This window comes from Neofelis nebulosa, chromosome 6, assembly GCF_028018385.1.
Source record: "Neofelis nebulosa isolate mNeoNeb1 chromosome 6, mNeoNeb1.pri, whole genome shotgun sequence".
Taxonomy (NCBI): domain Eukaryota; kingdom Metazoa; phylum Chordata; class Mammalia; order Carnivora; family Felidae; genus Neofelis; species Neofelis nebulosa.
Genome location: NC_080787.1, coordinates 62,564,740 through 62,589,385, shown reverse-complemented (window position 1 = coordinate 62,589,385; position 24,646 = coordinate 62,564,740). Strand labels below are relative to the sequence as shown.

The 24,646-nt window shown below is 34.8% G+C and overlaps 1 protein-coding gene across 1 annotated transcript in view; it reads left to right on the top strand.

The window, feature by feature from the left end:
• The window catches only part of LOC131514403 (protein eyes shut homolog), a 376,531-nt gene that overhangs the window by 292,866 nt on the left and 59,019 nt on the right, over positions 1–24,646 (top strand). The window contains exon 6 of the mRNA XM_058734359.1: positions 15,763–15,877. Coding sequence (XP_058590342.1) covers positions 15,763–15,877 — 115 coding nt within the window. The remainder of the gene's footprint in view (positions 1–15,762; positions 15,878–24,646) is intronic.

The following is a 24,646-nucleotide window of genomic DNA, read 5'->3' as shown; positions in this document are numbered from 1 at the left end:
TTTTGGGGGGGGCAGGGGAGTAGAGCACAAGTGGGAGAGGGGCAGATAGAAGAGGACAGAGGATCTGAAGCTGACTCTGTGCTGACAGGCTGACAGTGGCGAGGCCAATATGAGGCTTAAACTCACAAACTCTGAGATCATGACCTGAGCTAAAGTTGGATGCTTAACTGGCTGTGTCCCCCAGGTGCCCTGCAAAGATTGCAATCTTTGAGTTGAGACAGTGTCCTGACCTCCAAAACGCTAGGATTTTAAATGTATCAACTCTGCAGATATTAAAATAACCAAGTAAGACTGGGATTATTTTACAAAAATATATAATGAGACAGGTGTTAAGCATTAAAGAATATAGTGAATGCCCAGGAAGGTCAACCATGAAAGGAACAAGAAGATATACGTATAGCATGGTTTAATGGCATCATCCTCCACTGAGATTTTTTGAGGAGAAGGCTTGGACACTGATCCTTCTGAAGCCACAATGAGGAAAAAAGACACCTACCTGACATCCAGCCACTAAATATGAAGGGAGAGGGAGAAAGAGTAGCTATGACTGAAAAGATTACAGTGAAAATGAAAAATGTGTGCAGAAATGATTGGGGGGAAAGAGTCAGATGGTGAGGAAAGACCTAGGATGCTCTGAGTTCTTGAGGTGTCTGAGGTAAATGGTGACAAAGGGTTAACCATGATGGTCACAAACATAGATCATGGTGGGGCGACAGTGAGTTTTGGCATCAAGTTAGGGGTGTGAGGTCTTGTCAGAACTCACAGAGCTAGTGGACAGCTCTTCAAAGGCAGTGCTAAAGTGGCAGGTCACTATGGGCACCATTTCATTTATATGAGTGGAAATATCCAAAACATTGCAGACCACAGCTCCAGTGTGGCTTTCTAGGACTCCTGATCACCTAACTGATGGAGGTGCTCAGGTGGTGAAGGGAAGGGCATTGTGGCCTGGAATACAGGATTCTGAATCCTCCTCTATATGCTAGTTTGGGAAGGATTTGTAACATAAGACCACATAAAGGCTGTGAAGACTATATTGAACCATAGTTCTAATCACACACACATACATACACACACACACAAACACACACACAGGAAGATACATTTATTTATTGTAATATCTACTGAATGCAATGACTGTAATATTTTCTATATGTAAAGACAATCACATTCTAAACATTCAGTATAAAATGAGGAAACCTTAAAATGAGGAAATACATGTTAATAAAAGCAGTCAGTATATTTCTCTCACAATTTTTTCTGACCTGAAAATCAATTGGGTTAAACAAATATTTATTGAGAGTCATCTTTGTAAAAGGCACCATAAGTAGATATTGGAAAAATATATAAATACTATTATCTTTAAAATCACAAATTTTGTGATAGGCATATTTTTGCTTTCTAAATTTTATTTTTTCTACTCAAATTCCAAGATTATTCCTGGTATATGAATGGTGTATATAATAATGTTCTATTTTATTCTCTCACCTTTTTTTTTTTAGTTTCCCTGTTTCCTACTCACTGGGTTGCAATTACAGCCTGCTTGCCCTGCTTAAGTGTCAATTCAATGTATTAACATATTTTTTTTCCTCAAGTCAGTTTCAGCATTTCATTAGTCTGCGTGACAGCCATGGGTAGAATTAGGGTTTTCAGTTTGTGTCACAAGTAAACCTAATTAAGCATGCAATGTGACTTTGAAAAAGAACATTGTAGACACAGAAATGCATAGGTCAACATACTTCCTTTCAACATATAATAAAATTATATTTTCACATTAATTCTAAAAGATGCTTTTTAAAACAGAAATCACACATTTGGATCAGAATTTGTTAATTAATGGAGTACTTCCATTTGGTCACTCAGTAATTCTAAGCTAATAGGAAGCCTCAATTTCTTGGAGTTAATTATATCAAAAGCTAGTTGCTGCATTTTTCTTTGCCTGAAATCAATAGCCATATTTATAAGACTAACTTCCTCTTTTGAATAAATCTTCCTGAAATTTAACATAGAAAAAGTTTGTTAAGTTTATGGTTTCATAATTTCAGCTGCTGGTTATACTATATTAAAATGGAAAATATCTAGGACATTATTGGCATTTCCTCATCAAGAATAGCTTCTGATACTGTTAATATAATTTTATACTTTCAGGGAAGTTATAATTGGCAGAAGTCATTCTCAAATCTGATCCCCTAAATACCTCATTTTGAGAAGATATGTTCACATCAGTATTACCTTCTTCCCATTAGTCCTGGACTAATTTCCTTGTAAATAATAAATAATGGGGGCGCCTGGGTGGCGCAGTCGGTTAAGCGGCCGACTTCAGCCAGGTCACGATCTCGCGTCTGTGAGTTCGAGCCCCGCGTCGGGCTCTGTGCTGACAGCTCGGAGCCTGGAGCCTGTTTCCAATTCTGTGTCTCCCTCTCTCTCTGCCCCTCCCCCGTTCATGCTCTGTGTCTCTCTGTCCCAAAAATAAATAAAAAACATTGAAAAAAAAATTAAAAAAAAAATAAATAATGAAGCGTTATGACTGAAGTTAGTGCATACCTCTATGCATGAAGGTTGACTCAACATTGTGTGACCTCTAAGTCTTCCATGGCATACCTGATCAGATGAATCTTAGCCCCATAATGGTCTGCACAATGTCTAACACTTCTTAGTATCCAATAATCTTTTGCTATGCCTTCTGGATCTCATTTTGTCAGCAGCAAATTCTCTAAAACCCCAATCTCGTTTGTATACTTTCTTCTCCTGACTGAAACCTGAGGGCCTATAATCCCCTTAAGTGGCTACTATACCTTCTTCCACAACCTGTGTACCACTGGTAAAGAAATGTATAGATAGCCTTGCCCTTGTTGTCCTATTTTTCTTCCTCCTTCTGAAAAGCTTGTCTACTTTTAGCCTAGGACATCAGCTATACTATTCTCTCTCTAACTCATTGTTCCTCCCTCCCACATCTCCTTTTCAAGTATCTTTTCCTCTCCCTTCCTGTCCATCTTCTACTAAAGGCTTTAGCCTCTGGCTTGCTGTCCTTTTCTCTAGCACTGCTGCCATCTTCCTTGATGACTTTGATATTCACCTTGTAAATTGACCCATCTTGATTATTTAAATCCTTTGACAATTTTTTTGCAATGACTTTTTCCTCCTCCTCCTGATCTTGGCAAATTTCCTATGGTCATATGTTATAAATTATCATGACCTGCAATTGCATGCCTACGACACCTTGATTTAAGTTGCTACTCTCTGATCACCAATTCATGTATTTCAAGTTCACTCATTCATGTACTTTATTTATTTATTTTTTTTTCAACGTTTTTTATTTATTTTTGGGACAGAGAGAGACAGAGCATGAACGGGGGAGGGGCAGAGAGAGAGGGAGACACAGAATCGGAAACAGGCTCCAGGCTCCGAGCCATCAGCCCAGAGCCTGATGCGGGGCTCGAACTCACAGACCGCGAGATCGTGACCTGGCTGAAGCCGGATGCTTAACCGACTGCGCCACCCAGGCGCCCCTCATTCATGTACTTTAACACCAAAATTATGTAATGTTTTTCTACAACCAGTATGCACTTCTAATTATTTGACTGCAATCGCTTTCCTCTGCCATCACCCTTGGACTTAGTCTTTGTTTTACTTTTTAAAATCATACCCATACTTCCACTCTTAAACTCATTTTCTCTCTTTTTCTATGTTATAATGACCTGAAAACACAAAGCCTGTTTAATTCTACATCCCATCTGGTAAACATGGATCTACTTTCTTTCATACATGTCTGATGTCGCATCTCAAATTTAATATATTCCATATCAATGTGTTGATTTTCAATTCCTGGATAAACGTGATATTCTGTAAGCATTCTTTAGACTTAACATTTGATTTCCCGGTGTCTATTTTAGCCCCCTTCTTGTCCATTATCAGCAAATCCTTTAAGTTCTCTCATAAATACTTTTAATGAATATGAACACTTTTATCATTATGAGGTTAACATCCTTGTCCAAGCCACAAAAAATTCTCATCTGGAACAGTTTGATACCCCTCCCCCCACTTGACCTCCTTGTTTTGACTCTTCATTTAAGTATATGGAGGACATTAAATGAAAATCTCATTAAGAAAGCAGTGATTTGAGTGAGGTGATGGAACATGCAACTTCCAGGAGAAAAAATGTCCATGAGAGAGAGAGTACTCCATGCACAATCACTGGCTTACTGAGGTCACACTAATGAGACCAGTGTCACTGGTCTGGAAAAAGAAGGGGAAAGTTGTGAAAATGGAGAGTAAACCAGAGATGAGACAGTAGCAGACCATGCCTGCTGCTCTAAGTCTTTGAGTGTTACTCTAAGTAAAATAGGAAGTATTACAGTGATGCTGGCAAATGAAGAACATTGTCTTGCCTATATTATTTTAAAATGGTACTTTGTTGTGTTGAACTGTAGAGTGACACAGATAGAGGCAAAGAGATCTGTTAGGAGTTAATGTAGTAATCTAGATAGGAGAAGATAGTGATTTGGAACAGGATAGGAAAGAGAGGAATGGTAAGAAGTGGTTGAATTATGGACACATTTTTAAGATGGAATCAATTGGATATCCCCTTATACTGGATTGAATTAAAGAGAAAAAGAGTAAATATATTAGAGGACAGATTTGCCATCATCTCAGATTTGCCATTATAGTGGTAAAACTATAGTTAAACTAAGTATGAGATAGTTTGCTTCTTTATCATCTCTTCCACACAAGACAGTGTATTTGTTTTTACATATGTTACTACTCTGCCACTACCACTCAATGGGTTCCCGTAACATTTAAATAAAATATAAATTGTTTAAAATGCTTAGAAGGCTAGCCATAAACTGCTTCTGCCTATTTCTCTACCATCATCTATGTTCCCTTTGATTACTCAACTGCTGAAACTTTAGTCTTTGAGAAGTTTCTGGAATACCTTAAGCATCTCCTATTTTCAAGCCTCTGTTATTTGTTCATCTCCTATTTAAAGGGCATTTCCCCCAGAAACTGTGGTGGTTTGATATGCACTTCATTGAGTGTTTTGCTCAAATATCTCCTCAAAATTTCTTTCCTGTCAATCTTGATAAACATTTGAAAATAGTTCTACTCAATTATTCTCTCCACATTTACTTGGCTTGTTAGCTTGCTTTCTTGATTGCTTCCTTTCAGCACTTATCATTATCTGTAATCATAATTGTATGTATTTATGATTTTTCTCCTGCCCCCTAGTCTAACATATTTATTTTTGTATTTTTTTTCTAACAGAGAGAGCATGGGAGTGGGGAGGGGAGGGAAGGAGGAGCGGGAGAGAAAGAGACTCTTAAACAGGCTCCAAGCTCAGCGTGGAGCCCAATGTGGGGTTCCATCTCACAACCCTGAGATCATGACCTGAGCCAAAATCAAGGGTGGGATGCTTAACCAACTGAGACTCCCCAGGTACCCCCTGCAGTCTAACATATAGTAATGCACAGGGATCACTATTCTAATATTTTAATACTGCTTTTTTTCTCTAGGTTTGAAGTATATCATGCTAATTTTCATTAAAAAATACAGATATTTTTGTCTAATAGCATTGTTTAAGGTTTAAAGAACTATAAAAGAGGAATCATTTATTTTCTTGAGGTCCAGAAAATTAGTTTCTCAGTTAATGCAAAAAAAGTTAAATTGATAAAATGAATGGTATATAAGTAATGGTATAAGTTATACGAGTCGCAGAAGACAAGTGTATAGTGTTATTGCAAAACTTCTATTGTAAGAATAGGTCTTTATTTACCTCAAAGGGTTTTTTCTAAGAAGTGGAATAGGTACATGACAGTGTTGAAATTGATACAAGTAACTCTGCATCAGAATTTCCATCTATAGATTATGAAACCAAAGGAGACAAAAGTAAACCACAATGCTTTCTATGTGACAAAAAATTACAACTCATTTATAACAGAGTGGTACAGACCCAGAAAAAAAAATGTAACAAAACCTCCTCCAAGTGTCCAAACAAGTGTTAGGAGTATTTCAAGATAACAGAATCAGAGAAAATTATTTGGAGTTACTTTATAACTGCCGCCTTCCATTTCCTAGAAGGGTATAGAGTTTGAAAGAGCCATTTCAGCAGCTAGAAAACTTTAAGCAAGAATATGCTCCCAATCCATGAGTGACACTGTTGATATGCTGTATTTGAAGCTAGCTGTTTAAAAATATCAAATAATTTTTAATTTTCAATTTTCAATTTTTGGTTTTTTCTGCAGTAGTTACTTCATTATTTTAATGTATTACTGCAATAATTTTCCTACCAATTATTTATAACAGCATGGAACATTTCATGTTTAATTTTATTAAGTTTATGTTTTCCTCAATATTTTGAAAACTATATTTTAAAAACTTGTAGTTAAAATATGCTAAATATTTAGGTTCATTGATTTTTACGTGAATTCTCTACACCTTACAAATAAATAAATGAAACACATGCCAGTATTTCTGCATTACATGAATTATTTGTCAAAATGCTGGTGATGAAGTTTTGCTGTCATTACTCTGTTTTATTTAATGTTGTGTTCCCAAAAGAGCCTGACACTTCTCATTAAAATCAGTAGCATGTATTCCATAGGTCATTGAACAAAGTTTGGGATACTCTGTCCAAGAATCAGAGTAAAGCTAATTGTCTAATAAATATTGGCTTAATTGACAAAATGCAACCCAATAATGGAGATACATTTCAGGCAGTTAAAGGAAATCATTTCAGGAGAAAAAAGAAATGGAGAAGATAAAAATGTGTTTTATTCTCCCCTAAATTTTCCACTAAAAATATTTTATTTCCATTATCTTTGCTTTTCCTTGTATCTTTTTCAGGTCCTCTGTTCTTCTATATATTATCTCCCTTTTTACCATGAAAACTAATACCTTAAAAATTTTCATCACAGTTATTTATGTCCCTCTTACTCTCTAGTTTTACAAAAAATATTTACCGTTTCTTACTACTTTCATATTTATTATACAACAATAGTTTTTTACAAAAAATGTAATTATACATTGTATATACTAAGAACATGTGATCTGTAAGGCATTTCTTTCCCTTCTCCCCATACTTCTTTGACAAAAATGGTTGCTAGACACCTTGAACAACTACAATGAGTTAGGTCTTAGCTTCCCTGACTATCTCAACAGAAGCAATCCATGCAGATTCTCTTGCTTTGTGAGCTAGCAAGCGTTTGTAAATTAGCAGAGAGACAACAGAACAATAACCAGAAAAGAGTGGATACTCCATCAATATAAATACTTTGACTATTTGAGGGTAGGTCAAAATCAGCCTACTTAAGTATTCTTCTCCTTTGCCATAGTTAACTAAGTTCTGAATTTAAGGACTGAAGGCTTTCAGATGTTCAGTGATACCAAGGAGGAGAGAAGCCAGATCCATGTCCCTAAGGAAAGGACTGATGTCCTGGCTGCTTCAACTTTATTGGCCCAATTTTCCTTCCATTCACTGAAGGATACCCCACCTAAGACACTGAGTTAGCAAAGAAAAATATTGCATGCAATGGAGGCCAGAGACTTAGGAGAGGAACAGGAGTTAAAATAAAACCAATACAACTTGAGAATATTAAAATTTCTGGAGGAAAGAGAAGTCATATCAAATTAGATAACTGTAGTCAAAATAACTGAAAAGATTCAAGAGGAAAACACAAAGATATATGTACATATCAAGTCTACAGCTAAAAAACATACTATTCAATTTCACGTAGGTGGAAAATTGAAAGGAAATTGGTGACCCAAATTATGGAAATCTAGAATGCTTTATGGAAGATTTTAAAGTAGAGAAAAGAGTAAATTTATGGGGATCTGGTTTTATCTTCATGTACATTCATGACCTAACCCTAAATTTATCATGGTTTTATGAAATAGTAATTGTCTCATGGGCAACTGTCTCTGATGCACACTTAGTAAAATAGCAAATAGCTTTCTATATACTTTAACCTGATATACTTTTCTCTTGAAATATTCTACATCTAAGGTCTTTATTTTCTGTCATCTACCACTAAAAGATGAACCTCATGAGGGAAAACAAAACAAAACAAAAAACTTATCCATCGAATATGCATCATGGCTAGAAAAATAACTATCTACAGTAGGAGCTCAAGGATTAAAAATAACTATCTACAATAGGAGCTCAAGGATTATTTATTGAAGAGCTTAATATGAATTAGTTAATGAATCATGAAAAAAAATTGAGTATCTTGGAGAATAGATCAAGGAGATGTAACATGTACTTGATAGCCACTCTAGAAGGAGTAAAAAGAACATATGAAGGAGAAGCAATAATTAATCAAATTGTAGAATATTTCTTTGAGCTGGAGCAAGAGCTGAGTCTGAGTATTAAAAATGCTCTCTATCCAAGCTAGATTGATGATAAAAAAACACATAATGAAATATCTATCAAGCTTTAAGGCAGGAAAAAACAATTTACCTACAAAGGAAAAGTAACCAGTATGGCATCGCATTGTTTAATTTCAACACCAGTAGCTTCAGGATAGTGGTATAGCATTTATAGATTTAGAAAACATCTGTAGACTACCAGGAGAAAATATTGCCTCCCCCAAATCTTACACATGCCTACTATATATTGGGTGGTGAGAGAACTATTTATATTTATGCAGACAATCAGAAAACTTATCATCCAGGTGATCTATATGAAGAAGGTAACTGGAAAATATTATTTCTAAAAATAAAATGTAGTAGAATAGAAATGTCAAAAAGGGAATATGAAGTAAAAATGAGGGTGTTGAAAAAAATGAAGATTAAAATGTGTGCTTGTGTGTGTACATGTGCATGTACACACATATGTGTACATATACTCACATAGGTAAATATAAATAGATAATGATAGAATATCTAGGTACATATATAAAATAGGTGCTAAAATAGGAGTCCTGAAACCGATGGGGCATCCAGTGGAAGAAATCTTATTTAAGGTGTAGAACTAAAAGAAATAAATTATTTGAGCAAGGTCCCAAGATTTATAAATGGAAAGGAAAGGAAAGGAATGTAGACATCATGACGAAGAACTATGGGGTTCCATAGGGAAGATTATGTATCCAGATTGATGAAACAATTAGCAATTTTTTTGCCCCCCCCACCAAAGTAAGGATTATGTGATTGACAATACATCAAGGAAATAGAAGGTTACCATTAGTGGAATATAAATGTTTGAGAGCCTTTCTGAACTATGAAGAGGAGAAGCACAATAAATAGCAACTGAAATCAGAATAAAAGAAATAATATAAGAACATATTAAATATGAGAACATATTAAAAGTATGAAGAAAATTACCAAATACTAATTGGCACTGTGTAGTTTTCTTCCTGTTAATAAATGTGAACAGGATTTCAAATTTTGTTCATTCTGGCTTCTGAACATCTCTTCTATTTGTTTATTCTTCTCTATACTGCTATAGAGTGTATTTCATTTCTCCTATATTACTATAATAGTCCATGATTAGTCTCCAAACTACAGTTTTCCACAAACTCAACCTCCATTCTCCTGCCAGACTAGTTATAAAAGATCTAGGCATATTGAAGCAAATTTCAATTTTTAAATTGATGTCATCATACTTCAGGATCAAATCCAGATAGTTTATATGTCATGAACACTGAGGATGCTGCAGTGGAGGCATATAGCTGTCTGATATGGAGTTAGGCAAAACTGGAGTTAAGTATGCATATTCATTAACTGGTCTTAATGGAATAATGCCTAATAAAGGCATTTAACTGTGGTCATGACTACTTGCATTTATGCATGTAAGGTAACATATGTTGAATTTGGAAATGCATAGAGGAAGGAAGGAAGGAAGGAAGGAAGGAAGGAAGGAAGGAAGGAAGGAAGGAAAGAAGGGGAGAAGAAAGGAAGGAAGGAGAAAAAAGAAAATAAAAGAGGAAAGAATCTGTGAAACCCTAAAAGAAAATTTCTCTCCAAAAAGGAGAATTCATCTCAAGGGTGGGAATGAGTACCAGTACCTGGATTCATCCATTGAACTCCTGAACTCCTGATTGTAAAGAGCTATGTGTAAATCAAAGGGATCTAAGTATGCAGACTTCTGCTATGAGAATCATTTAAATGCATGGATCTCCAAGGAGGTAAAACAGTTACCTAGCTACTTTATAGCAAAAGTTTGAGTAATAGAGGTTATGAGTGAAGTAGGCAAAGCCATGGCCAGTGGAAGGCTGAGAAGCAGCGTGGACTGACAGTGTTAATGGCATGCACAGTAGAAAGTTTGGCATGGTTGGGGTAGAGTAGATGTGGAGGTATGAGCAGTAAAGTTAACACAGTGTTCTGGGAAGAGTGGCAGCTGTTGCAGTAGAGCCAGCATGGAGATCAGTGTTACAGTTCAGGCCCTGGAGAATTTGAGTTTATAAAATGATCACAGTGTAAGGAGAAATAGAGGCATGAGCAGCACCATGGATTTACGTGATCCCATTTTACTAGTGGATGGCAGATAATAGAAGGGAACAGCAGTTTTGAAGGTAAGCAGATGAGGCTTTCCCTTAATTTCAGATCTAAAAGTTGACCTGACACCTCTTTCTCTCTCTGGAGTGTCTCAATCTCACCTTTTTTTTTTTTTAACTTCAGTTAAAGAGATTTAAGATAATTATAGTCTTCAATATAATGACGTATTACCATTGATTCATACAAAGCCTATTTCATCATTTATACTTGTTTAGTTGCTTATTTTCTTTTTACTTTTTAATGTTTATTTATTTTTGAGATAGAGAGAGACAGAGCATGAACAGGGAAGGGGCAGGGAGAGAGGGAGACACAGAATCTGAAGGAGGCTCCAGGCCCTGAGCTGTCAGCACAGAGCCCAACACGGGGCTCGAACTCGTCAACTGTGAGATCATGACCTGAGCTGAAGTCAGACGCTCAACCTACTGAGCCACCCAGGCACCCCTAATTGTTTATTTTCTTTCATTTCAGTTCCCTACTTCCAAATCTCCTGGTTTTCAGTCTTACATTTTGATACTTAGGTAACTCTTAACAAATTCCTTCATGATCACCTTCTCCTTTCTCTTCTCTTGCTACTCTCATTATTCACTTTGAGCTCTAGTCGTAGAGAACTGCTTATAGTTGCCTGAGAACAAAATGTTTTGTTTCTTCTCAGTTCAAGAGTAAAATATACATTTTATGAGAGAAAATAAAAGCTAAGATGATGCTAAATTAATTATATTTAAAATATACAATGAAAATTGGAATCATTAACATGAAACTTTTGATGACCAAGGTTTCTGAAGAAGAATGGACAATTTGGACATGAATTGGTTTCTTGTTTATAATGTCTTTGGATTATTGGTGGTATGGAAGAGTGATGGTGGGCCAGGATGGTGGATTAGAATGACCTCTTACATTAGAAGTTGTCTCCTTTCTGTAGGCGCTTTGGAATATCATGGCAGAAATATGGATGTAAATATATATTTATTACATCTGATTATTCCTTCAGGATAAATTCCTAGAAATATAATTTTGTGTCAATAGATACAACATATTTATTTTCATTTTCAAGTATGGGTTTAGTGGTAACTATTATTGTAAATTTTGAGTCTTTTGTATCCAAATTCTGAAAATTTTTGATACTTGATAGATAAGTAGCAAACATCTTAGAATCAAGACTAACATATCACAAGAATCATCTCTTTAATAGGAATTTGAATTCTTCATTCATATAAATAAATAAGTCCAGCATCTTTTAGTTAGTTCCACCAAATATTTGTTCTATTCAACCTTTATTTTCATTCAATTTTGGCAATCTATATTTTGTCATAAACTTTTTGGCATAATTGCACTAAGGAATATGTAGTGTTGTTAGCTTCCATTTGTCCTCATATTCCCTTTTGCATTATTATTTTTGTGTATTTGTGTTCTTTCTCTTGATTTCTTAATTACACATTCTGGAAAAATATATATCTCATGATCTTTTAAAGAAATGACTCTGGCCTCATTAATTGTAGTACTTTTCTCTTGATGCAAAATATAGTCAGCGTAATTTTGTACTAAGACTTCATTTAAAATAAAATTATTGGGCACTGTATTTTGCTTAAAATTTATGCCTGTTGTAATGTCATAGGGAATGTATCAGTAAGCCAGTATAGTTTACTTTATGAAGGTTGAAATATGAATGAAAAAAGGGTAGAAAAGCTAAATATAATAAAGTTTACAGAAAATTGCCAAATATTAGCTATTGTGTTCTGATATTCACACAAACCAGTTCATAAAATGTATCTTTGTCCTTATCAAGCTTTTAAAATATTCTGATTCACTGTGTTTTAAGTGTTTATTTTTTATATTTTATTTCTTCCACTTTTTGCTGTATATTCCCAAATATGAATTATATACTTCTGATGGATTTGGGGGAGGGGGTGAGGTGACAATTCTGACTTTAGTGTTTATATTGAACATATTTTATTTCTACGTACTTTAACGTCAAAGCATTTCGTTCTTAACTCTTCACTCCATTTTATTTTTGTTAGCTACTAAGTCACCTCCCTGTTTATATGCTATTTCACCATATTATTTTTTGTATTGTATTTCATGAAAATCATATTTGTCTAAGTTATTGAGGCAAATATTGATGCTATTTGAAATTTCTCTCTTTCATTTATTTTTCCTTTAGAATTTTTCATCTTTACTTGCACTTTTGTAATAGAATTTCTCAAAGCATCTGTATTATTCTAGAGTTTGCTTTTATTTCTTTTTGTTTGGTTTTATTTTCTCTGGTTTAAAGTATTTTTTTTTTTAGAAAGAGAGAGGAATGGGAGAAGGGCAGAGGGAGAGAGAAATGTAAGCAGACTCCACTGCTTAGTACAGAGACTGACACAGGCTCGATCTCACCACTACTATGAGATCATGACCTGAGTCAAAATCAGGAGTCACTCACTTAACCGAGCCACCCAGGCACCCCTGGTTTAAATTCTTGTGTTAAGAATAGTAGCCTTTTCTTTCCTTGTCTGCAGACTGAGTTGTTAGGATGTCATTAGGATGAGGTTCAAGAGCTCCTCTTAGATTTCAAACCATGAGTAGGAGTGGAGGCATGGAAGGTTGATATCCTGTTAACTCAACAGAAGAATTTTCTCATGGATTTCCTTTGCCTTTGGGTTAAACCTCCCTAGGCCAAGTATTATAAATGGTGTATTGGGGCTTCCTTCTAGGTATGTTGTGAGGGTGCTAATACTTCGACCCAATTTTTCATAATTAGTAAGTTCTGCTTTTTTTAGAAACATCTTTCTAGGAGTTGAAACCTGTTGATCTGATTTCATGAATGACTATAGCTCTGATCCTTCTCTTTGGAAACCATACTCCAGAATAAGATAAGTCTAAATACTACACTTGTCCTTAGTTAGTCGTCAACAGTTGGATTCATTCCCTCCCAAAGGAAAATTGAGATATGATAAGTATTACTCACCAAACCAAAATTTTAAGTCATTCTGATGTTTCCCTATTCCTGCTACTTCTGTTTTTCTACTCCCAGTAGAAATGAGTGAGAATGCTTCCTTTCATAACCAAGTGATACTTGGAGTGATTTCTGGGTTTCTAGGTAGATCCTCAGAATGAGAGAAGTAAGGTAAACATGTCCTAACAGTTTTTATTAATGGAGTAGCAATATAATGCATATAAAGTTAGACCATACTTAATTGTAATAACATCTCTAAAACTAGTCATATGACCAAAGTAAATCTCTTAACTTCTCTGAGTTTCTTAATTTAATATAGTGGTAATAATATGTATCACACAGTGTTTATAAGGATTAAATGTGAAAATAAGAAAATAGTGTGAAAATAATTAAACTAGTGGCTGGAACATAGTAGGTGCTAAAAAATGGATGGCATTGCTGACACAACGGAGGGAATGATTTAATTCTACAAGTTGAAAGTGCCATGCTGTGCCTTGAACAGCAGGGAAAGAGAATTACTAAGTATTTTACTGATGCTGTTTCCATTAAACTGTGTCAACATGGCCTTTGATTCCTTCTTTTATGAAATTCTCCTGTGTTCTTAAAATAAACTTGAAATAATTAATGTATTGTACAATTTGCTTCATTATTAAATCAGTTTAAAACAACTTTGTCTTAAGAAGTATTATTTCGGTCTTCAAATCACTAGTATCCACTTTAGAGAGACACATCATCATTTAATTTGGTGCTCCACTCACTTTTGATAGAAGTTTTACTAAATGTGTTTTAAAGTACAGGAATATTTCTCACAAATTAATAAGTGAGGGCAAAGAAAGACAGAACACCGTGTGTTCTTAACATCTTATTGATTGCAGCTCATGAATTGAAGTAAACTGGTATCTAGATTTGTTTGTGCATGTCTCAACCTATTGATAGAGATGCTATCAGCCAAGGATGCCTGGGGAATCACCCGGGCCAATACCACTTGTGGCGGCTTCTGCATATGTTTTCCCCACAGGAGCCAATGTTATGGCTGGACTGCCCCCTGTGGCTCGTATGACTGCAAGATGCACCTAGCATTAACCATCAGGGATCTTTGAAAAACAAGGTTTAGCATTCCCAAGTTCTGGGGGGTGCAAGGCATGCCCACAGGCCAGCAGCCAAGTTGCTGGCAGAGAGAGAGAGAGGAAATATGTGGACCTAGGTTTCTGCTTTCATTTCATTGGAGTCAAGAGTGGGGTGTCTGCAGTTTCACAGATTCATTCTTTACTGGTGAATTTAGAACGAAAGAGTGAGAATTAGGGAGTGGGAAAGGAAATGCAGGGTCACTCAGGTAGTCAGATATTTAGTTACACAGGAGTTTGTTAAAAGGGAACTTCATGGGAAGGGAAGGCCTGGCTTCTGATCTAGTTGTATAGCTAGTAGCTGTGTCATACAGCTGGCAATATATTTACTAGGGATGGATGTCTGAAGTGGATGCCTTGTCAATCAAAAGATTGATGTCACTGGGGCGCCTGGGTGGCGCAGTCGGTTAAGCGTCCGACTTCAGCCAGGTCACGATCTCGCGGTCCGTGAGTTCGAGCCCCGCGTCAGGCTCTGGGCTGATGGCTCAGAGCCTGGAGCCTGTTTCCGCTTCTGTGTCTCCCTCTGTCTCTGCCCCTCCCCCGTTCATGCTCTGTCTCTCTCTGTCCCAAAAATAAAAATTAAAAACGTTGAAAAAAAAAAAAAAAAAAAAAAGATTGATGTCAGGCATTCTCATTACAATAAAAAAAGCTTATTCCTAGGCATTTACACTACAAGATTGCTTTATTTTTTTTTTAAAGTAAGGATGAGCATAAATAAATCTCTGCAATTAGCCCAATTGTGGCCATACCATTACTGTTCAATGTAACTCTCTATACTATGTCTCAAATTCATGTGTGTCATAAGATCCTTGTAACAAATCATCAGTGGAGAATGGCTTTACTAAGCATTAGAAATCTCACCTGTCATCTTTCTTTTTCACATTTTAATAATGGTCTTATTTATTCCAATAGTTTTCTAAAACCTGTGTTTTATTGTTAAGTATTCAATTAGGCCTAAGTTTATTTTACTTTTAAATTCTCAAAAGATGATATTAAGGCTATTAAATGAATAGCCTTTCCTGGAGAAATTATCAGATTCTCACTAAATAACTAAGAACAGATATATGCATAGACAAAATTAATGGTTGAAAATATCAGGTAGTAATATGCGTTGTATGTAATTTAAACAAAGCATTATTATTTTTGTCAGATTGTTAATAGACTTTTGTTATAATATTTACATTGTAACTTTTCTTATTTACACGGATGTATTTACAGTTGTTTGCTAGGATTTACTGGAAAAAACTGTGAGAAAGTAATTGACCACTGTAGACTGCCCAGCATCAACTGTCTGAATGAAGGATGGCATTTCAATATAAGTGGAAGATTCAGAGTAAGTAATTTCATACATGGCAGAGTAATTTAGCACTTGAAAATACAATAGCTTCAGGCAGTCTGTATTTCAAATGCTTTTATTAATCTAAGCCAGAGAATTATATCCTTATAGGTATATTTAACCATGACTTCTATAAATTTAGTAGTAGACATGTTTAACTTATAAGAATTATGTAGGAAGGGCATTAATAAGAGTTCTAGTAAGTGTGTTTATTGTAAAATAAGTATATAGTTAATTGAATCCTGGTGATATATCTCTGTATATATAAAACCACACTCACTAATGCCTTAGCTCTTAAATTAGATGGAGAATAAAATTAGTCTTGGAGTTACAATATACAAATATGCTCTTTTTTTGGTGGATAGTTTTTAAAATGACTTTACAAATACACAATGGGTGTGCTGCACACAATGTAAGGCATATCCTACAACTCAGCATTTCCACTTTTATTATGTTTCCTGGAGAAATTATCAGGTGTGCACTGAAAGACATACAAGAATTTTCATGGCAAACCTGAAACAAACTAAAGACTATGGATAGGACAGTGGGTAAATTCATCATGGCATAGTTACACTGTGGAATTATGATGAGTGGTTAAAATAAGTGAACAATAGTGACATGTATTATTACTTAATAAGTATCAAACATAATGTTGAATTTTAAAATCTTATTCAAGTCTGGTAGATATATACATCATCTGATAATGATGAGTTATTTTTTAACTATTTAAATATTTTCTGATTATGTAAATATATAGCAAAAATATAAACACATATATCAGAAATACACACACTGGCTTTACTAGAAGAGTTCTCCAAGGGGACAGGTGGGGAAAGAAATCAGGGAGGGTACAAAGGGAACTTGAAATCTGTTTATGATGCTTTATTTCATTTTTTAAAAAAAGTTTATTTATTTCTTTTGAGAGACAGAAAGAGCATACACGAGCAGGGGGAGGGACAGAGAGAGAGAGGGAAAATCCCAAGCAGGGTCGATGCTGTCAGCATGGAGCACAATGCAGGGCTTGATCCCACAAGCAGTAGGGTTATGACCTGAGGCAAAATCAAGAGTTGGACACTTAACCACCTGAACCACCCAGGTGCCCCTATCATGCTTTATTTCTTAAAACAGTTCTGGCAAATGAGGGTAGGATTATGGCCTTTTATTTTTTTCTTTAAATACAAAATATTTTAATGAAATATTTTTTTAAGTGATGAAAAGCCAACTTATGAAATGAATCATGGACAAATTTATATGTATACATTTGTCTACTTCTGGAAACATGCTAAAATATAATAGTGTTACTGTACAATAATATACAGGATTAGAACATAATATTTATTTTGCATCTGTAATACCTTAGATATTATAGCATATCATTTATAGTCATTACTTCATTTGATCTCATTGATTTCATATTTTAATTTTCTTTTTAACACCCAGTGCTTATCCCAACAGGTGCCCTCCTCCATGCCCATCACCCACCCTCCCCACACTCCCACCCCCCATCAACCCTCAGTTTATTCTCAGTTTTTAAGAGTCTCTTATAGTTTGGCTCCCTCCCTCTCTTTTTTTTTTTCTTCCCCTCCCCCATGGTCTTCTGTTAAGTTTCTCAGGATCCACATAAGAGTGAAAACATATGGTATCTGTATTTCTCTGTATGACTTTTTTCACTTAGCATAACACTCTCCAGTTCCATCCATGTTGTTACAAAAGGCCATATTACATTCTTTCTCATTGCCAAGTAGTATTCCATGATCTACGCTTAAATACCATTCAATTTATAGAAACTTAAAATGTCTGTTGAGCTTTTAATATTTAACTAAGTTCATACATTTTGATACGGAGGGATTAAGATAGATTTAAACTTACTCTATGCAACTCCAGAACTCATACTTTTAGATACTATGTACATACCTACTTTCAGTACAAACAATGTACTAGCACTTCTTTTTCCTTTAAACTATATTTACCCTTTCCTTAATAGGAGATTGTCTAATTGAAATGTCTCTCCTACTTTGGTTTGAATTTCTTTTATATTACTTATGTTTTGGGTTTTCATTTCTGTTTTGTTTCAAGATAGTCTCTGAGCATTTATCCTGACGTTTATTTTTAATTTTCTCTTCCTCCACCATCATTTCTCTGTAGGAAATCTCACCTATTCTAGTGTCTCAACAAGTTATGTTACTGACTCTGAATCCAGTTTTAATTTATTTTTTAAAGAGCTTGACTGAAGTTATCATCACCTTGACAAATTTGCCTTCTCTATAATTCTACCTTAAATTAATGACTTCCATTAAATAAAATATTAGCAAGAAAGGAATACTATCGTCCTTCTCACTGGGTTAAAATTTAGATGATGATGAAAATAATATGCATTCCTAATGGTCTTAACAGTAGAATATTGCTTCAGATATATAATTTTCCTTACTGATTAATAATCATAGTTATGGCTATACTGAAGTTCTGAAATAGTTTATATTTAAGTTAAGTAATTTAAAATTTAATGTGTATTCACAAATATATTGTTCATATTGTGTAATGGTTATGAATGGTGGGAATTAACACTATTTTTCATGATATTTAAGTTCACTGTAATATATTAAAGAAAACAAAATGCATATTATATTCAAATTAATTTTGGAAGTAAATACAAAATGCAATTTTTAAGGTATAATATTTTTTGGAATTTTTTAAATGACATTTTTTCCACTTTGATGTTTGTGTTACTAATTTTTTAGCATGTCAAACAATATCAGAGTTTTATATGTTAAGCTATAACATTTTAAGGAGAGATATAAACTATTCCTTCTCCTTAGAGAAAAATATATTTACATTCAGAAGGAAGGAAAAGAGAGGGTATAAAACAAGTAAATAGTAATATGATATACTTAAATCCAGCTATATCCAGGATCACAGTAAATATAAATTGATTACACACTTCCATTAATAGGCAGAGATATTACTAATGGCAGATGAAACAAACTCAAATATTTAAAAGATACTTGTTTCATATAAAAAGACATGTTGAAAGCAAAATAATGAGAGAGAGATATATAAAAACTAAACAAAGTAAAATAATGAGAGAGAGATATGTAAAAATTAAGCAAAATAAATACCGGTGTAGTCTTATTAATAAAAAATCTTCATTACATGTAGATTTCAGTGTAACAAACTATTAAAAATGACTTTATTTCATAAACATAAGCAGGTCAACTAATCATATTGAATTGTACATTTAATAACAGAGCTTCAAAATATATGAAGCAGAAACTGACATAATCCAAAAGAGAAATAAGTAAAACTACACTTATACTTGAGATGTGAGTACCTCCCATTCAGTAATCGGTAGAATAAATAGACAGAAAATCAGTAAAGATATACAAATTGCAGATGGTACTATCAATCCACTCAGCTAAATGACAACAAAATGTAACACACAATAGTTGCACATTATTCTTCTCAACAACACACAGACCTTATTCGGAGGCCTATTTCATTACAGGGGAGCAGAGGGACTCAGCTGGGACATTTCCCATGTGCCTCCAGAGAGACCTCTTTATGGAAGGGGGCACATTTTTCCACATTGACTTAATATTTTTACACTCTTAGGCCTCTTTTTCTTTCCCTCCCCACCAAGCCCATGCAGAGTCCAGAACCTTTTTTTGATGGCTCCTTAGCAATGAGAAGTTTCCTTCATCTGTGCTGCATTCACTGGGACTCTTGCCCCATGTTGTTCCTCAGGGGGAAAAATGTCTGGTACCACTTTGTTGCTGTTGATGGCACTGTGGTGGTAAGTGAATAGAGGCTTGAATATTACTACTTTTATTAAGCTCCATGTCTTAATCACCTTGGCACTTGATTGCTTGCCAAGAAATTAAAAAATACTCTGTCATAGTGGAGCATATTTGTTACTTCATGCAAAACTATATGTATATTTTATCAGTCATTTTTAAAGAAAAAACAATAAATTTAAACACTAGATTTTTATAGATAATCTTTAGATAAAAAAGCAAGTGGAAAATAAATGCACTTTTAAAATGTTCAAACTTTCTAAAAATCAACGAAATATCATTTGAGGCAATATGGACCTATCATTTTATACTTCTGCATTAAAACCCAAAAGTATACACATTTAATGGGACAGCCTTTTCACATGTATTTGGGGAAAATAGGACTGCCAGTTGGAAATTTAGAGCATATACCTAAGTTTTTCCATCTGTAATAATTCAATATTTAGAAATACCTAAAGTAAGAAAGCAGAATTATATTAAACATGTATAGAAAATATTCACTATGTTATTATTTATTTTAGAATAAAAGTAAACAAATTAAGCAAACAAGAATAGCTTAAAATTATAATGTATCCCTATAATAAAATATGCATCTAATTTAGAGTATGTTTTTGAACTGTATTATGATACTTGTAAATTACTGAGATCAAAATGTTTAATGAGAAATGGCTATATTATTCTAACTTTAATTTGGGGTTAGATGTGTATATATAAGGTATTTAGCTTCTTGTAACAAAGTAAAATATGTACTTCCTGAATTGTGGGACAGGTCAATAGGCATGTCAGCACTACTCCCACAGAAATTATCCATTGGACTTCACCTTTTTGAGTGTTCAGACATCATGAAAGATTATATATCAAGACCCCAGTCTTTTTCAGGCAGTAAGAAGTGCGGGGAGCAGGGGGAGCCAGTTAGATGGTACAAGGTGGTGTAGCTTCTGATGTCTTCTGTCCCCATAATCACTCAGCATCTTGTAATATCTTAATAAATACAAATTTCTCCTATATATTTGTATTGACTTAATAGAAAGAGTGAATTATCTGAGGCCTGCAACCTATGTAGTCTAGGGACAAGTTAATATACACAGAGACAGGGAAACAGGGAACTAGAGAGAAAATCATGGGGCTGAGAGGCTCTGAGTCAAAATCCAGATCTAAACACCAAAGTTAACCAGAGTTGCGATGGCCAGTGGAGCCTGAATGATATTTGTATTGTACAGATGTGTATAATAAGGATTAAAAGAAAATAAACCAACAACCTGGCAGTGGTTTACCCCTGTTAATGGAATTAGACTAAAATTATAATCAGAAAAAATGTTTTATTTTTTTGAATATACATTTAATTGGAGTATTATGAAGAATAAAACATATTCCATAACAACTTTGACATTGAAAAGTTTATATTAAATGCAACAGGCTCGACAATATTAGGAGTAAAAAAAAGAATGTAGGTCAGAACTTTATTAATTCTAAGCCATGCTCTTCATCATGAGTTAAATTTCCCTTTTTTCAATTCATTTTCTCTATAATTAAAGTGGCAAAATGATGCTGAACCTTCTCATTGAAATTATGATGAGGAATTTCTAATCAAGCAGTTTCACAATGTCAATATTAATCTCAATATTAATAATATAAATAGCTCCCATGGTAAAACAATTGTTACTTCCCAAATGAGAGTCAGATTTCTCGTAACCACAAAAACTAAGTCACTGAAAAAAATTAAGAGCTCATAGTAAAAAAAGGGTAAAATACTATTCTTATTGTCATTTCGTGTTTATAAAAATGAATAGCGGCACCTGGGTGGCTCAGTTAGTTGAGCATTCTACTCTTGATAGTGACTCAGGTTGTGATCCCACAGTTTTGATATCCAGTCCTGCATCGGCTCTGGTTGAGCATGTAGCCTGTTTGGGATTCTTTCTCTTCCCTCTCTCTCTGCTTCTCCCCCAGTCACGCATGCATGCACTCTCTCTCTCTCTCTCTCTCTCTCTCTCAAAATAAATTAATTAATATCTTAATATCAAATTAAAAATAATCGGACGACTGGGTGGTTCAGTCAGTTAGGTGTTGGACTTCAGCTCAGGTCATGATCTCACAGTTCATGAGTTTGAGCCCCACATCGGGCTCTGTGCCAACAGGTTGGACCTGGAGTTTGCTTTGGATTCTGTGTCTCCCTCTTTCTCTGCCCCTCCCCTGATTGTGCTCTCTCTGTCTCTTAAAAATAAAGTAAACATTAAAAAATTGTTTTAAAAATTAAAAAATGAAAACTAAATTAAGAAATATGATTGATATTATGCACACTATAAAGCTAGAATATAGACACTATGCAATTAAATACTATTTTCATTGCATCATACCAATGATTCAGGATTTCTTTGCCTTAGAGTTTCAATGATTTACTAATAAATTTAATTTAATTTTTGATACATAATATACACAGAGCCACAATTTCTGGTCTGTGCCTATTCAAATATTTTATAACATTCTGATTTTATGCCAGAACTGTTGCTGCTGCTTTTTATACCATCAAACAAAATGCCATGAGAGCTTTATACACTGGTCCTTTGGTTCTCTTCTTTTATAACTGGTTCAGGGATGCAGATATAAGGATGCAGTTCATGTTTTATCTCATCTTTTTAAGTTTCCTATAAGGTTTCATTGGGGAACCAACAAAAAAAAACCAAAATTTAAAACTCATCTAGTTTAACTTTACCATCTGTTTCATTCCTCTTTTCTATTTCCATCCTCTAGTTAAATCTTTTTTTTTTACAATAATTTTCAACAAGCGTGACTTATGCAAACTCACACTGAACACTGAAAGAAGTAAAGCTCAAATTAGAATTCCATATGAATACAATTTGCATTTGGGGTGGGAGTTAGAGTTTTAAAATTGTAGTTGCAACAACAGAAAATCTAAACAGAATATTCCTCTCACTCTTTCCCTCTCTCCCTCTCTCCCTCCCTCCCTCCATCTCTCTCCGTGTCTCTCTCTCTCTCTCTCTCTCTCTCTCTCTCTCTCTCTCTCTCTCTCTTTTGCATTCACACACACATACCCAGACAAATTTGAAAGCTTACAACATTAAACTTTCCAGGGGCTAGATCAGGTAAGTATTTAACCAGAGGCTCAATGTGATCATATTCCTTCTAGCTCACAGTAAAATAGCAACAGTTCCTTCAAAGTCCTTAGAAGAACCCAAGCATGCTCTCTCCTGGCCTCAGGGCCTTTATCTTGAAGATTTTGACTCAAATTTCTGATTTGTGGGGTTTTCCATTCTGTTTAGCTATTTTCTAAGTGTTTACTTTTTCAGTAAGTTCTTCCATAGACATCCAACTGAAATGCTAAATACTCACTTCTGGTCCATACACGTTATCTCCTTTTCATATGTTTTTTCTTAATAAATGCCATTCAGTTTCCCAGATAACAGTATAGTTATTCACATATCTTTTTCATGGTCTATAAGACTATATTATGATGAAATTTAAGCTCTATATAGGTAAATACCTTTGTTTCTTTGTACTAGACTACCCTTCTTTCAGAGAAGGCAGCAAAATTCCAGCAAAAGCAAGTCATTCCAAGTGTAGTAGATAGGAGCTTATTTGGAGAGATGCTTCTATATAGGAAGAGTAAAGTTTCCATAAATTGACCAACAGGAGGTCTCTCTTAGTAATGGGGTTGTCAAAGCTATCTTGACATGGGATCTGGGGGGAGATACATGTCGTGAAGGTAGAAAGAAATGTAATGCACAAAATACCCCCAATGTTGTTTTTTATGTAAAAAATGATAAAAAGTCAACAAATCAAAGAAAGGGACATTGGATAAGCTAAAGTTAAACATTGGATAAGTTAAGTTATGAACACTTAAAAATATTAGTTTGCACACATATACAAAATGGAAAAAAATCTAAAATTGACATTATGATCTGCTGATGAAGCCTAATAAGTTGAACAGAAAAGCTGAAACTTCTTCCTACTGGCCTATAACTATTCTAAGCTATTAAGGTACCTTGTAATTGTACCCTCAACCAGAAAATACACCAACATGTTCATTCTTTATCAGTCTTCAGAGACATTTCTTCAGGATTAAAGAATGGATGGGTAGTGCCATAGTTTGTGGTGACAGATATAGACATCTCTGGAAAAGAATAGGTAAGATCAGATACAAAAGCTCCCTGGAGCAATCAACTATAATTTTTGCCCACCGGGGGATACTTGGCAGTGTCTAGAGACATTTTTGGTTGTCACATAGAGATTGAGCCTGCTACTGCTATCTGGTGGATAGGGGCCAGGTTTACTGCCAGATATCCTGCAATGCACGTGACAGCCTCCACAACAAAGAAATATCAGGTTCAAAATATATGTATTGCTGTGGTTCAGAAAACCTGCCTTAGAGGAAATTTAGGCTGTGAAAGTCAGAAAATAATAAAACTTGTGCACAGAAAGAAAAACAGACTTCATGAAAGTTAAAGAACCTCAGAACCATAGCATAAGATAGAATTCGAGTGAGAAATCTTTTTTTCTAGTTTATGTGAGCTCCGCAACTGAGTTAGGTACATAGAGTAGGTTAAGTCAAATTGTTTTCCTGTTATTTTTCTTCCTTTCTTGGGAACAGACTCATTGCTTTCAGTTCAGAAAGAGGAATATATGCTGCTTGGTTACAAACTCTGCTTCTTTTCAATTTTTTTAAAGTTCATTTATTAATTTTTTGAGAGGGAGAGAGAGGGAGAGACAGTGTGAGCAGGGGATGGGCCGGAGAAAGGGAGACACAGAAGCTAAAGCAGGCTCCAGGCTGTAAGCTGTCAGTGCAGAGCCTGACACAGGTCTCGAACCACAAACCATGAGGGCATGACCTGAGTTGAAGTTGGTCGCTTAACCAACTGAGCCACCCAGGCGCCCCACAAACTCTGCTTTTTAACCCTTTCCTCTGAAATACTGAATTAGATTAAATTTGTTTGATTTTTTCTGCTTATTATATTATTGA